This window comes from Manis javanica, chromosome 15 (assembly GCF_040802235.1).
Source record: "Manis javanica isolate MJ-LG chromosome 15, MJ_LKY, whole genome shotgun sequence".
In the NCBI taxonomy this organism is placed as follows: domain Eukaryota; kingdom Metazoa; phylum Chordata; class Mammalia; order Pholidota; family Manidae; genus Manis; species Manis javanica.
In genome coordinates this window covers 33,320,765-33,336,315 of record NC_133170.1, presented here as the reverse complement: position 1 = coordinate 33,336,315, position 15,551 = coordinate 33,320,765, and the positions used below count along the sequence as shown (strand labels likewise).

Here is a 15,551-nt window from a genome sequence, read left to right as displayed (position 1 = left end):
CAACCAAACAGTCTCCTTGAATTCCTTTCCGTAAAGTCATTTCCTTACTGGATGATAATAATCCTCACAACACATATAAATTATTTTCTTCTTCAATAACATTTATAATGAAATGCGAAGGTAGTTTTGACCATCCAAAAGGATTACCTCCACCCGCTTTCTCACTGTATGTGCCATGTAGCATCCTCCTCCTATAGGTCAGATTTAGTCAACATTATCCTTTTCTTAAAGAATATGAGCTTGCCTGGTGTAGAAATGAAGTACACCAATTTACAGCTTTGAGGATCCCTTTCAGTAGAATAGGTATTTCTGATAAGAAATTACATATTTTGTTTATCAATCTACTATTTAACTCTTCTATACCTTAACAATTCTAGAAAATGTCACATCCCTCAAATTTTATCTGCACCTAATTCACTAAGTGAATAATCTCTTCCAGATATAAGTCTGGAAGATATAAGTGAATAACCCGCTTCCAGATATAAGTCAATAGACAGCCAGACATTATGTATCACCCAGTGTGATACAAAGGGAAATAGAGAAAACCAATGAGGTATTCTTCCCAAAAAGATTAAACCTAAATATGATTAGGCCTTGAGATCTACCTATCAATGGAAAGGAAACATCAATACAGAGGAACATGATAAGTGACATCTGTGATACAGACAGTAAAATCCAGGAGGCAAGAAATTTTACAGGACAGACAATTTGTAAGTAAATGAGAGAAAAAAAAACCCAAGAGGGAGAATAAGCTTACATATTAAGACAGACTTAAGTCATGTATGATCGCATGTATATGAAATGTCCAGAACAGGCAGATTCATAGAGACAGAGTAATGTTATCAGGGGATGGGAGGAGCAGGAAACGAGGAGTGACCATTACTAGGTAGGGGCTTTGTTTTGGGGAAGATAAATGTTCTGGAATCAGATAGTGGAGGTGGCTGCACAACTCTGAATGTACTAGAAATCATGAACTATATACTTTGGAAAGGTGAATTTTATGGTATATGAATTATATTTCAATTAAAAAAAAAGAAAAGACAAGGGACATATCCACCAAATGCAAGGTGTGGGCCTTGTCTGGACCTCGATGCAAACAAATCAGCTTAGAAAAATACCTATGTGAGACAATGGGGGATCTAAATACTAAGTAATTATGTGATGACATTAAAATTACTGCTGATATTTTAAGGTGTAATAATGGACACACTGCCCTTGGAAATACATATGAATGTATTTGTGAATAAAATGATGTGGTGTCTAGGGTCTGCTTCAGAATAATCCAGGGGGAGAGTGGGGAGAGTGTGGGGGATGGATAAAGAACTGCCATACAGTGATCACACACCATATGAGGTCTGTTATATATTCTCTGTGCTTTTGTGTTTGACATTTTAATAATTAAAAATTCTAAAGGCTTAGTGACTTAATATGCCACTAAAAATTAACCAGAAAGACTCATTTATCTTTGCTATTATTTCCCAAAGTTCATTTATCACACTCTGAACATCGTACACTAACACTCCAGCTGGTTTTTTCTCTTTGATGATCATTTTCTCCTTTTCTTCAGTAAGCAGGTAAGTGCACAGGAAAAAGCAATACCCATAAGGGAGGAAAAAAAGGACCAAACCTATAATTCTGAGATAACTACTCTGTATTATTATAATGTTTTGGCACAAATTCCAATTACTTTTCTAGGCATCTGTACACTATATAGTCTACATTTATACATGTACTGACAAAAAAAAGAGGTATTATTAATACAAGTTATGACTAGTTTTTTTCCCTCCATTTCTTTTGATATATTTAAATAGTATTCTACCAAGATGCTTTTAAGATCCCTATACAGGTGAACTGACACTCATTTCGCTCCTACCACAAGACGCTTTGTAGACATTCTTTTCTCATCTCTTTGATGGATGTTTCTGTTAGGCCTTATGTGCCTGACAGATAGCCATATTCAAATAATGGCATTATATCAGAATTCTGGAAACATTCATGCAAAATATAAAATATGAGATAATTACTTCAAATTAGCCAATCTGACTTTGATTGGAGGGGAGGCATTTCAGTTGTGTATAATAAGCCAGATTCTTTTTAGTCCTGGATGACTGAGGAGAGTAACACTGGATTCAGTGGAGCAAGTAATATTCTAACTGGCACGCCTCACTTATGGGAGGTATTCAAGCCACAGACTCAAGATCAACAGTTGGCCATTGGTCCAAATGAGGGACTACAGTAAAGCAGGGAAAAGAATAAAAGAACAGGTGAGGAGAGACAGTGAAAACTAGGATTTACTGGAACTTTTCAGGACACCCTAGGATCAAGGGGAGGAGGACATACAAAAGTTGGTTACAAAAGTCACCAGACAGGAGTGACAGGAAGATAACATGAAATAGGGGAAGAAGGCTAGTAATACTAGGTACCTAAATATTGGTTGTTTGATATACTAAGAAACAGATCATAACCAAGCTCATTTGTATTTATTTATTTATTTATTTTTGGACAGTCTCTCTTCATTTATTATTTCTGGCTTGAGGTCACTTAATAACATTCATTATGTAAAATGAAATCATGAAGGATGAGCTTAGCATCTCTACCACAGTATCTTCAACCAGGTTTTGCAGACCTAGCATATCACCTTACAAAAAGATATGTAATATATCATTGAACTGAATGCTTTAGTATCCAGACTGAGCCAAAACAATTCTTACAAGAAGGCCACATTCAGGTGTAGATAGAAGGCTTGTCATGCTTCTCAGGACTGGTCTTATGAACAATATGTCTTCGTTGGGCATATCTAGCATCTCTCCTCCTTCTGTCTCGTAAGACAGGCCTTAACACCACATGGACATGGTGGAGCTGCCTGTAACATTTCTCTCCCTCAAAATGGGCTGCTGTCCTGTTTCTGTGCTGATTAAGAGCTCCTTAAGAGGATGAACTATTATCGTTGTCAAACACAAGATGCCAGGCAGGAGAAGTTTGGAAGGAGATGGGGAATTGGGTTGTTTCTCCTTTTCAGATCCTTCCAGCTCTGTTCATATCCTGCCCTAGCTCCTGAGTTCCTGCCTTTGTCACACTAACTTGGGGCCAATACCTTAACTATTTTTTTTTGAGAGGGCATCTCTCATATTTATTGATCAAATGGTTGTTAACAATAATAAAATTCTGTATAGGGGAGTCAATGCTCAATGCACAATCATTAATCCACCCCCAGCCTAATTCTCGTCAGTCTCCAATCTTCTGAAGCATAACAAACAAGTTCTTACATGCTGAACAAATTCTTACATAGTGAATAAGTTCTTACATGGTGAACAGTACAAGGGCAGTCATCACAAAAACTTTCGGTTTTGATCACTCATTATGAACTATAAACAATCAGGTCAAATATGAATATTCATTTGATTTTTATACTTGATTTATATGTGGATCCCACATTTCTCCCTTTATTATTATTATTATTATTATTATTTAATAAAATGCTGAAGTGGTAGGTAGATGCAAGATAAAGGTAGAAAACATAGTTTAGTGTTGTAAGAGAGCAAATGTAGATGATCAGGTGTGTGCCTGTAGACTATGTGTTAATCCAAGCTAGACAAGGGCAATAATACATCCATAGATGCAGAAGATTTCTCTCAAAACAGGGGCGGGGTGAGGTTCTAAGCCTCACCTCTGTTGATCCCCAATTTCTCACCTGATGGCCCCCCTGCGACTGTGCCTGTCTTAGGTTGTTCCTCCCTTGAGGAATCTTACCTGTCTCTGGCTAACCAGTCATCTTCTGGGGCCATACAGGGAAATGTAAAGTTGGTAAGTGAGAGAGAAGCCATATTGTTTGAAAAGGTTAGCTTTTTACTTCTTTGCAGATTTATGCCCTGTGGCTTCTATGCCCAGCATTTGTCTTGAGGTATCTTTACCACTTGGAGGAGTTATGATACTTGGTGAATTCTGTATGAGGCACTCATTTTTATTTATAAAGTCTATTTCAAATGTCCAAGAGTTTTTTTTTAGTTCTAAAAAAAGCAACAGAAACAATCATATATTTTAACAAATTACTTACAGCTAAGTAACAGAGTAAAACTCTGTAATAGTGAATTTTGGGAACAAGGTGTCATGTGTTAACAGCTTCTGTTTATTAATGCTTACTAGGTGCCAGACAATGTGCTAAATTAGCATACTTTTCCTCATACTCAGCTGAGCTCATTTGTACCCCTTAGGCTGTCTGCCTTTTCACGGGGTAAGTAGGAAATACAGCCTGAGGTGAGGATAAGCATGTGGTACAGTGGAAAAAACAAGCTGTAATCAGAAGATCTAGAATTCCTAGCCAAATCATTTAGTATTTTTACTCCGATTATTCCCATGACTTAACTAGGTATGTAAGTAACAAAACAGAAGCTAATAAAACCCATTCTGCCTTCTACAAAAGATGGCTGTAATGATCAAATGACATGTGACATGAAATACCTTCTAAGCTATATAACAAAAATGGTATCATTCATTTAAGAGAACTAGAAGAAGCTGTCTCCCAAATGAAGCCCTTAATCTTCTCCCCAGAAGACACACTCACATGTTGACAGCCATCTGGAGACAAATGTCATGTCTAATTCAGCGAAAGAAGAAATAATGGGAAATTCAGGACAGATTGGAAGGAAGAGTGGCATACCACAGGACACATATTTTTGGGTTAACAGAACCTTACAGCATTAATCAAAAAACCACTTTAATCAAAGACATCTACTCAACACAGTTGGATTTATATATTAAATAATGAGTTTTCTAATAGTTTTCTCTTATGATACTCTTATGATACTGGTATTCTTCTTGTACACTTTTATCATTAACACACCAAAATCTTATAAGAGAAAAGATAATTTGGTTAATACCTTGTTCCAGCCGCTGGCATGAACTGTGGTCTCCAGTGTACATTCCCGATATGCCTGATAAGTCACTGGCCTGTAGAAATTTTTTAAAAAGTCTGTGTCACAAAGAAGGAAAATTCTAAATTTCTAGATGAATAAATATACAGTCACTACTCTGCTGTTGAACTTTTCGCTAAAGTAACAAAAATAACATATTGCTTGTACAAGACAGGGCTCTTAATATTTGGTATGCATTGTTCTTTTAAGCATTCTCTACAGGCTGAGATGCATGCTACCAGTGAAGGAAAGCAGTTAATAGCATTAACAAAATAATAATAAATAACAATGAATTTTTAAATAATTGCTTGAAAGCTATCCAACAGGATTTCTATGTTGCAGTTAGATATTTGGGTTATTAATATAGGATCAAATAATAACATAGAAAAAAACTCATTAATAAAAGAGCATGATTTTTACTTTTTTAAAAGGCAAAAAATCTAAAATATCTAAAAATTAAAGAGCTACGTCATCGAAAGACTTTTCAAATTGTGGATCTAAGGAGTTGTAATTAAACAAGGCCAATAAATGGAGCTCTAGTTTTAATTGGTTATCTTGTGATAAAATCCTGGAGGGCAGAGAGAGAAGCCTTTCTCATTATTTCCATTACATTCTAGTCTTATCAAAAACTCCAATCATTGAGTGATGACAACATTCACTCACTAACTTATTGAGGGACTTTAAGTTCTATATTCTACATTCTAAGACTTTAGTTTCATGTGCAAATTAACAACAGCAACAAAAACACTTCGCAACAAGTAACATATAAGGCACCAATGGCTTGGGCCATAGAAGTTTACCTCCCCGCTTTCTGTGGGCAAAGTATTAATATATACGTAAAAAAGAAAGAGAAGAGTCTTGCTTTCATTGGAGTTAAAAATCCATTCCAAAGGCATTTTTTGCTCTGACTACACTGGTCTGTTATCTCTTCTGCCTATGCATACTCAAGACTGATAACAGCTACCACTCACTGGTAGCCTACTGTTGGTTTTATATTTTTATATATTTATGTTTTATGTTGCATATTTTCACAGCTGGCAAGCAGTAATGCAGGAATTCACACCCAGTTGGATCTGGCTCCAAAGGCCACACTGCTCCTATTTTAAGTTAGGACTTTGATACGTGCCACAATAATGTGCATGTGTGGCTACTGAGCATTTGAAATGTGACTAGTGATGTGCTGTAAGTGCTACAGACATACCCAACTTCAAAGACTTGCTAAGAAAAGAATGTAAAATTATCTCTATAATTTTTTATATTGAGTATGTTAAGCTATTATATTTTTAATACATTGAGTTACATAAAATATATTATTAAAAATCTTAATTTTTTATGTGGCTCCTAGAAAATTTTAAATTACATCTATGGGACTTGCATGGTATCTATCATACAGAGTACTGGTCCACATAGTTCAAAAAACATTTCTGATGACACAGGTATCATTCTTTTATATAAGTCGATATAAAAACAATATTACAATGAGGCTGAAAGGAGGTAAGATATCAGGGATGACCTTTTAAAAATAAAATGTTATATACTACCTTCCTGATATCATATTCCTATTAGAGTAAGCTTAGAATTTTTAAAAGCTTTAGGCTAAATACTAGGTAGCTGTCAAACTTGAACTTTAGCAAATAACTATACAGTCTACCTACCTATATTCTCCCTGAAGCCTCACTTGTACATACAGGCCCTTTGCTTCCTTTCCTAAGCTGTACTGCTGCTGTGGGTCACAGCAGTCCTTACTGGTAGCTTGTCTATAGGCTAAAGCACTTTGGCATCCTTCAGAATGAAACATGATTTGAATAATTAATTACATGTACACACATATATGCACATACAAGATCCAGCAGATTAAAACATTCAAAGGAAATCTAATACATATAAAATTAAGTAGCTGAAAAATCAGCCCATCTAATGAACTATTTGAACCCAGCAAAGGAGAAAATGGGGGTAGTGAAAAACTTTTTGAAACTGCTACTGCTCCACTAAACAAACAAGTCAGGATGAATTTCTCACTTTAACAAAACTGTGTGGAGGAGGTGGTCTTTTCCACCTTAGAAAATACTGCCATCAACCTGTATAATATTTCTAGTTCATCACTACTTACTTACTTTCAAGGTTTTAGTAACAGAGATTCACAACTTTCAAAAGTAGATTTCTGAAAAAAAATTTATTCATAAAGAGGCCTGACTGATATACTAAAAAATAATTATATTACTATTCAGGCTTTGCAGGGCAGGGGAACCCAAATATTTATCCAAAACAAATTTTTTAAAAATATAATTTACTTTGCAATGAAAAAATATCAATTTTTCCTGTAGATTATGAAAAGAATGTCAAAAAGTACTTTAAAAATTATATAATACTATTTTTCTGAGATCTTAAAATATCATAGTAAAACTATAATTAACACACAGAGAAATTGAGATTTAGAGTGAAGCAGTTTGCTTTAAGCCACAAATAGTTTGTATCAAAATTGGAAACAAATTTTTTGTATTATACTTCTTGGTTATTTTATTCCCAGTCCCAATAGTTTCACAAATTTTTTTGGTGTTTGTTTTTGTTTTGGCAAAACAGGTTTCTTCAAGTCTGACATGAAACCCCAATATGTAAAATATATGAAAACACAGCAGTACCTATTTAAGCAGAGTGGAGAGGACATAACAACTCCCTGACTCACTCTATCCCTCACCTTCTCAGGGCCTCACGGCCCCACACAGCACCCTGAAAACCACTGCTGTTTGTCCAAATTTTCTATTTATATTCAGACACCCGTAATCTTCTCTCCACATTTAAAAAAAACTTTTCTATATATATAAAGTTAAGAAAATCCAAATATGATTTTCATTTCAATGTTTTCTATGAATTATTTGGATTTTTATATTTGTTCATGTGACCAGAATATGCAAAAACAACTGAATTCTCCTCAATTCCAAATTGCTTCCTTCTAACAAGTGGCAATGTATAAACTCTGCGTACATGAAAGTAAGGAATTACCTTACTACAACAGTGATCTGGCATCTGAATTTTGGCCCTTTCAGTGAAGGAACAGTCTTTATCCTGTTTTAGATAGTTGTTAATCTTCATGAAAACAAATGTTTTTTCTAATTCATACCAACTGCTTAATGATTGATTCGCAGCATAAAATTAGAAGAAATGAATTTTAACATTCGCAGTAAGTGACTTGGTTCTCCCTTAGTACCTTTCGCTATGAGCTCCTTGCCTCTAGCTTTAACAGTCAGAACCAGAGCTAGGAGAGAGGTTCCCACTATAAGAATGTGGTAGCAGTTCCATGGGCAGATGTGTGACCCCAAAGTTTAGCAACATCTGGGATACCTAAAAAACTGATACAATGTTAATCACACGTACAATGTAAAAAACCGTAGCCATTATGTTTGTTTGCCACTAAAGAGATAGTAGTAAAAAGTGGTCATAACAAGTGAAAAACAACTCAGCAAAAGCATTTGTTGAAACCTGACAGCTCAACAAGGAAAAATAAGTGGTCAAATCCATGTTGGAACAGTTAAATCACTGTTTTGATGCAAAAGTTGCCACTAAACACAGAGATGCTTTGGGAAAGCAAAAGTAGTAGTAGTAAAGAAAATAAGCGAGCAAAAAGAAATGACACGGTTCACCTAAAACAAACCCTTAACCAATCCAGTGCTGCATGAGATTGAGACTATTCGGAGAACGAATCCCAGAAGCAGCTGTAACTCACTGGCTGAGGAGCATCTGCAATGCCTTATGTAGAGGCTCTTTCAGTTCCTGTGACACCTTTTCTCCAAGATGAGCCAAGCAATCTTCTACTGAGCTTTCTGGATTAGCAGGGTTGAACACAGGAGAAGTGTGACGATCAAAGCCTGTGCTGGTGAAGGCTGAAGACAGAGCAAAAGAAAAACCTAATGTAATAAACATGATTACTGAGGGGACAGAGATACCTACAACTGGGAAGCTACAGTATGGCCACACAAAAAGGTTAGACAATCATTATGGGATATTCATCTTCCCTGGAACACAAACTTGACAGGTCCTAAATTTAGACATTTTTTTAAAGGAATGATTTTAATGGAAAAATCTTAGTTTTAAGAGAAGAAAAAGACTAAACTGACATGTTAAAGTAAATATAAAACCCAATTTAGTATAGGAATGATAAACAAGAGGGAACTCCTAGCTCTTTCATCCCTCTCTGGATTTTGTTTTTAGTATTTCCTTTTTACCTTTATAAATGTGGTACTTCTTAAATCAGATTCTAATCCGTTTATTCCACCTTAAAATGAGTCAATTATTTTCATTCTCTTTTATAAATGAACTTTCAAACTTAATATTCCTGTACATGGATAAATTTTAAAACTATGAAGGTTATACAAGTAGGTAAATTGAACATGAAAGAAATAGTCACAGTCTCTCTCCCCTCAGCTCCAACTAGCAGCCTCACATCGGCTTCCATACTCCATGTCAGACATATGTAAGCTACTTTTAAACTGCAGGAAAAACAGGCAGAATCATTGCTGCTGTCCCAGAGAAGGTACAAGAGGGTGCAGAACACAGAATCCCAAAAAATCAAGCACCCTGCACCTGCTCCAAAGAGTCATCAATAACCTCCATGAAATATGTATTGCACTAAACTAAGGTTTGCTCTTAGAAGGCTGCAAATTTTACTAGATTTCGGTATGTATTTCTTTATAAAGTGCTTACTTCCAAGAAAGATGCAAATGGCTGCAGACTTCAGAAATATTTTGTGTCTAGGCAAACTTGATAGAGTCCATTTTAACAATCAGTCTTGGATGACATGGGGTTCAATAGGTGAATGCACAAGAGCCTATTGGTTTTTCTTTTCTTTTCTGCCTTTTACCCATTTTATTATGTGTAAGTACTGTTACCAAAATTGGATAAAGTCTTAAAACAGAATTGGAACTTATATAAGTTAAAAATATTGATATCTTTGGCACAAGGATCATTACCAATAACAAGTTGCCACATTCTTTCAACAGACAGAAATGAAGGATGCGAAACTGTGATTTCCCGTAACCCCACTTTGCACTTCTTAAAGGGAGAGAAACCCTCCCAAGCCAAGAGTAGGGAGACTGTCTTCTTCTACTAGACTGTGGGCTCCCCAGGGACAAGAGGGGTCTTATTCATTCTGCATACTGAGTGCCTGGCATACTAGGCATGCAGTGAATATTAATGGAATAAACTGAGGCAAGCTTTGCTAGGCTCTGGCAACAGACGAGTGATCACAGGACAGTTGTTATCCCAGAGGGGACCCAGTCATTGCTCATTTCACCAACTGCTGGCCTTTCGTCTTCCTGAGATCATGCTGAACACCTCAGGGACTAGGTGGAGGAGACAGGGCACCAATGGGGATTCAAGACCAGAGATCTGAATGTGTCCTGCAGCCCACCCTCTGACCTCCCTGGCTTCTCCTTCCCTATCATCCTCTCATGTCTCCACCCACAGGAGGGACACTGGTAGTTCCAGAATCAACCCTTCAGTCCCTCAGAGCTGCAGGTGGCCTGAACACTGCAACTTCTACATCATTCCTGTTAGGAAAGAGTATAAAACCTAAATGTGATTTATTCCCACTAGAATGTTTAAACATTTTAACAGTAAGGTATTAACAAAGGGCCACGTGATGGAAGCTGCTCGGGTTGAGAGTGGGGGTGGGGGAATTGATAAGGGCCTGGCTATACCTGTTTTGAGTTTTTTAAACCTACCAATAAGAATAAGACAAATGTAAAGGAAAGATATAACGGGCTTAGGTGACGTCCAGGGAAGACTGTGAACCCTGTAGTATTCAGCCAATGAGGAACCAGGGGAGAGACTCGCGCACTAGGAGATAAATTATTGGCGCCAAACTTTCCAGGTGTGCCTGCCCACCAGACACCCGATCTTGCAAGACCGTCATTAAAGCCTCGCTCCGCTGTTCTCTTTGTCTCCATGTCCACTTATTGAATTTGGACCAGTGAGTGTGTTTCTCATAATTCCCAAGAAAGAAGGGTGTTCACACTAGGAAGAAAAGGGAACTTTTCTTCTCGGTACAATTTGAAGTGCAAATGGAAAACTAAGGATCTTTATTCATAAAACAAAAACAAATCTGGACTTGATAAAAGGAGAACACTATCAAGAGAGACAAGACTGAATCTTTTACTGATTTGCTGATAAAATACATCCAGTTAGCAGTGCTCCTGACATTCCTCTTCTAATTTTGAGAGCCATGCCTCATTTGTCTCCAGAGAGACCACGTGGCTAGTTGATGTACTAACACATCCCAGGAAGTTTTTCCAGTCCCAGCTGCATCCCAACGTTTACTCTGCTTTTAAACTAACCTTGATTTTTATCATGTATTTATATTATATGCATATATGTGTGCTTGCACATACAAACAGCCTTATTCTAGCAATAATAACCCTGAAGTCATGGTTTTGATGTGGTCAAAAAAACATGTTGGTAAAGGAAAATAAAAAAGAAGACTAAAATTAGGTTTCTGAACTTTTTAAAAAAATAAATTTCTACTCATATTCTCTAAGAGGGACCTGATTTATAAACTTATTTTCTCTACTAACAGCTACTCACAGGGAACTGATTTATAAACATGATTTATAATTTTTCTTGTAAAAATTATTGGGCACTACACATCCATGCAAGAACTTGTACAAGAACATTTATAACAACATTATACTACAGCCAAAAAAGTGGAAACAACCTAAGTGTCCATCAAGTGATGAGTGGATTAAAAAATGTGGTCTACCCACTATCCACACAATGGAATATTATTCCACTGTAAAATGGAATGAAGTACTGATACATTCTACCACACTGATGACTCTTGAAAACACTGCTAAGTGAAAGAAGCCAGTCATAAAACATCACACAGTGGATGATTCCATTATGTATATGTCCATAATAGGCAAATACACAGAGACAGAGAACAGATTAATGGCTGCCATGGGTCGGGATGGGGGCAAGTGCCCATGAGAGCAGAAGTGGGAAGTGACTGCCAATGTGTATAGTATTTCTTGTGGAGATGTTAAAAATGTTCTAAATTTATAGTACGGTGATGATTGTACAATTCTGTGAATATACTAAAAACCACTGAACTGTATACTTCAAATGAGTAAATTATATGGTATGTGAAATATATCTCAATAAAGCTGTAAAAAAAATCACTGTGCAAGATGTTCAATGCAGTGTTACTTATGGAGGGCAAAACAAGAAATAACCCAAATGTTCCCCTAAATTATAAGGGAATGGTTGAGTAAAATATTCAGTCAGTATTTGGAATTTCATGCAGTTAGTAGAATAATAAATATTTTCAATGTTTATGATGTTAAGTACAAACTTTGTGGCTATAAAATTATATGTACATTATGATCACAACTATCTATAGCAGCATATGTGCATGCAAAAATAGAGGCAGCTTACTTACATTTTTTCCCCTTAAATGTTGTTATAATTATGAAGATACCACATACAAACTGAACCATATTGAATGGAAAGTACCTTAACATTAGTTAAGTACCTTAACATTCAGTCCATTACATAACAACAAAAGTGGCTACATCTGAATTGCTGGGTACGGTTGGGAAAGTTTTATAACATATCCCCCAGTAAACATATAGCTTTTAAAAATATATATAACATAAAGATATAGTTTATATTAAACTATGTAAAGATATAGTTTAAAAATAAGTTTCACCCCTGTATCAACTAAGTTTTGTTATATTCAGAACACTAAAAAATCAAATCAAACAACAGTAAACCACACCAAACAGAATCTAGTTAACTAGGAAAATAAGAACAAACAGACCTTCAGAAATTTCTTTGTCCAGATATTTTAGTTCTTCTTCAATTTCAGTTTTAACTTTTAATAAAACTTCTTGATCCAGAGATTGTGAAACTACATCATGTCGAACCCCTAAAATCAACAAAAAAAGCTACTATTGAAATGGGAAGAGAGATGCCATTACAACGAGTAGTATTTTAACTATTAAGTCGGAAAATAGAAAATCAAAACTGATTAGGAGGGCTGGGGGTATTTCAAGATGAGGAAGTGAGGCCTGGGCAGGTCACAGACCAATAGAGAGGGGATGTAATTGTTACTCAGGTCGGTCCTGAATACAAACCCATTAATCCAGGCTGTGTCCTCATTTCTGGCTGAGAGGCAAGAAGGAAGTATCTCAGAAATATTTTTGACATAGTAGAAAGGGAAACCTTCATAAGAGGTTGTCTAGATCAGTGACAATGTCTTCTGACAATGATATTCATGGTCCCTTGTCTTCACACCTTCATGCAAACAGCAGCCCAAGAGAAGGCCTATTATCATCAAAAGATTTATATCCTCCAACTGAAGAAAAGTAGGAATATACCAAAAGTACTGGACACAAGCTACTGTTATGCAGTAAAAGGAAAAACAAAAGGAAGGTCTTGGGTCTGTAGCAGAGAATGGAGAACAAATGGGAGGAGTTCTGAAAGAGAAAATTAGACCAGATACTTGGCAGTTAACTAGTTTCTCCTGCCTCATATATCTGGAGCAGAGTTTCATCATTCACTGAATCCAAATATGACACCCCTTACTTCACCCCACTCATTCAGATGCATTTATAGATATATTTCCAGTACTTTTTCAGTTTTTTACATCACTGTTTTCTACCACTGACAAGTTCTATAAAGGGAAGTATTAGCCATTTGTACATTTTCATTTTTCACAAGCAAAAAATTCTTAATTCAAAGATGAGCTTATCAATTTAGGCCCAGAAACATAATTTTTATAGCATCAATGAAAAACAAAAGGTTAAACATTTCTCTATCTCACAGATTCTCTGATTAACTTTCAACTTTGGAAGTTGGAAAATAATTTCCTTTAGGCACATAAAACACTTTCCTTCTGAGCTGAGACTAACCAAAAAAACTCTCAGACCTTTAAAAGAACTTTCTGTGGAAAATACAAAATTCCTTAGGCATTTCCAACTGAAGTGCAATACAACTTAATGTCCTGATTAACATATATTTTGCTTAGGAACACTTCACTCCTACCACTTCTGCCAAGATACTTCAGGTGAAAACTATATATATAAGAAATTTAAAATATTACATAAAACAGACACAATTATTATACAAACTTTGAAGACAATATACTAGAAAGAAGGTAATCTTTTATAAATTTTCCTAAAGCATAAAGGTCTATCTTTACAAACAGCACTTTTTTCTCCAATTTTTTTTATTATAGTAAAACACATATAACATAAAAGTTACCATCCTACACAGTTTTGCATGTATAATTCAGTAGTAGTAGTAAATACATTCATAATGTTGAGCCACCACAACCTCCATTCATCCTCATAACTTTTTATCTTCCCAGTGATACTCTGTCCCCATTAAGCATAACTCCCCATATTTCCTTTTCCTCCCAGATCCTGGCAACCACCATTCTACTTCCTGTCTCCATGAATTTGACTAAATACTTTATGAATCTTACAGTATTTGTGTGTTGTGGGCTGGCTTACAGATAAGATTTTTAATACATTTCAAGTATTGTTTATAATTGTAATAGGTTTTCCTTTTACAAGTAATTTGTAGTCTTAGGTAAACAGCACTGATTAATATAACTACACTAGGTAAAGTGACCTCCAGAATATATTGTGACATTATCAAAACAAGGCAAACACAGACTGGGAAATTAATCTAAGGTCAATCTTATTTCTTTCAATGAAATTTTCTCCCTTCCAGCTTCCTTGAAGGCAGCTCAGGGAAGTGCCAAAAGCTTTGGAGTCAAGCATCCAGCTCTTCACTACACATGACCTTGGGCAAAGAAAATAATTTTCTTGAGTCTCTCCTTTAACGTAATACGGAAAAATAATACCTACCACAAAGGGATGTTGTTAAGAGTAATGAAATAAATATAAGTCCCATCAAATAAAAAATGGTCAATAGACAGCAGCTTCTACTCGCCAATCTTTTTTATTGTATAAAATGTTGTTACTATTTGACAATGATCTCTCCCCAAACCTTGTCTCTGTGAACACATCAGCTCGTCATAGATTTCTAATGAATAATGCTTACACAGAACCTGTTTCAGTACTGTAAGAGTTTGGATCAGCAAGAACAACGTTCTGACAGCTTAGATAATGCCACGTGATGTAACACAGGGCTGTTATAACACAAACTGGGAGAAATCTTCATAGACAGTTACTCTTGCCCTTCAGTTGCTACAAAATAGAACAACGTAATTATCAAATGATCTAAAACTAAAATCATTTTCCCCCTGACATATGTCCAACAGAGTTTAATTAATTTACATTCAAAAATTCAGAAGGGCCCCAGACATGAACATATCTCCCTGGGCAAGGAAAACAAAAGCAAAAATGAACAAGTGGGACTATATCAAGCTAAAAAGCTTCTGTACAGCAAAGGACACCATCAATAGAACAAAAAGGTATCCTACAGTATGGGAGAATATATTCATAAATGACAGATCCGATAAAGGGTTGACATCCAAAATATATAAAGAGCCTACACACCTCAACAAACAAAAAGCAAATAATCCAATTAAAAAATGGGCAGAGGAGCTGAATAGACAGTTCTCTAAAGAAGAAATTCAGATGGCCAACAGACGCATGAAAAGATGCTCCACATCGCTAA

General features: G+C 35.8%; 1 protein-coding gene across 3 annotated transcripts in view; it reads right to left on the bottom strand.

The window, feature by feature from the left end:
• BCL2L13 (BCL2 like 13) overlaps nt 1–15,551 on the bottom strand; it is a 116,203-nt gene that overhangs the window by 58,354 nt on the left and 42,298 nt on the right. For 2 of the 3 annotated variants that reach the window (XM_037014880.2, XM_037014879.2), the window contains exons 3-5: nt 12,721–12,828; nt 8,632–8,788; nt 4,878–4,947 (exon numbers count right to left, since the gene is read on the bottom strand). In XM_037014880.2, the coding sequence (XP_036870775.1) occupies nt 4,878–4,947; nt 8,632–8,788; nt 12,721–12,828 (335 nt within the window). The remainder of the gene's footprint in view (nt 1–4,877; nt 4,948–8,631; nt 8,789–12,720; nt 12,829–15,551) is intronic. The other variant, XM_073223202.1, reaches the window with a different exon arrangement.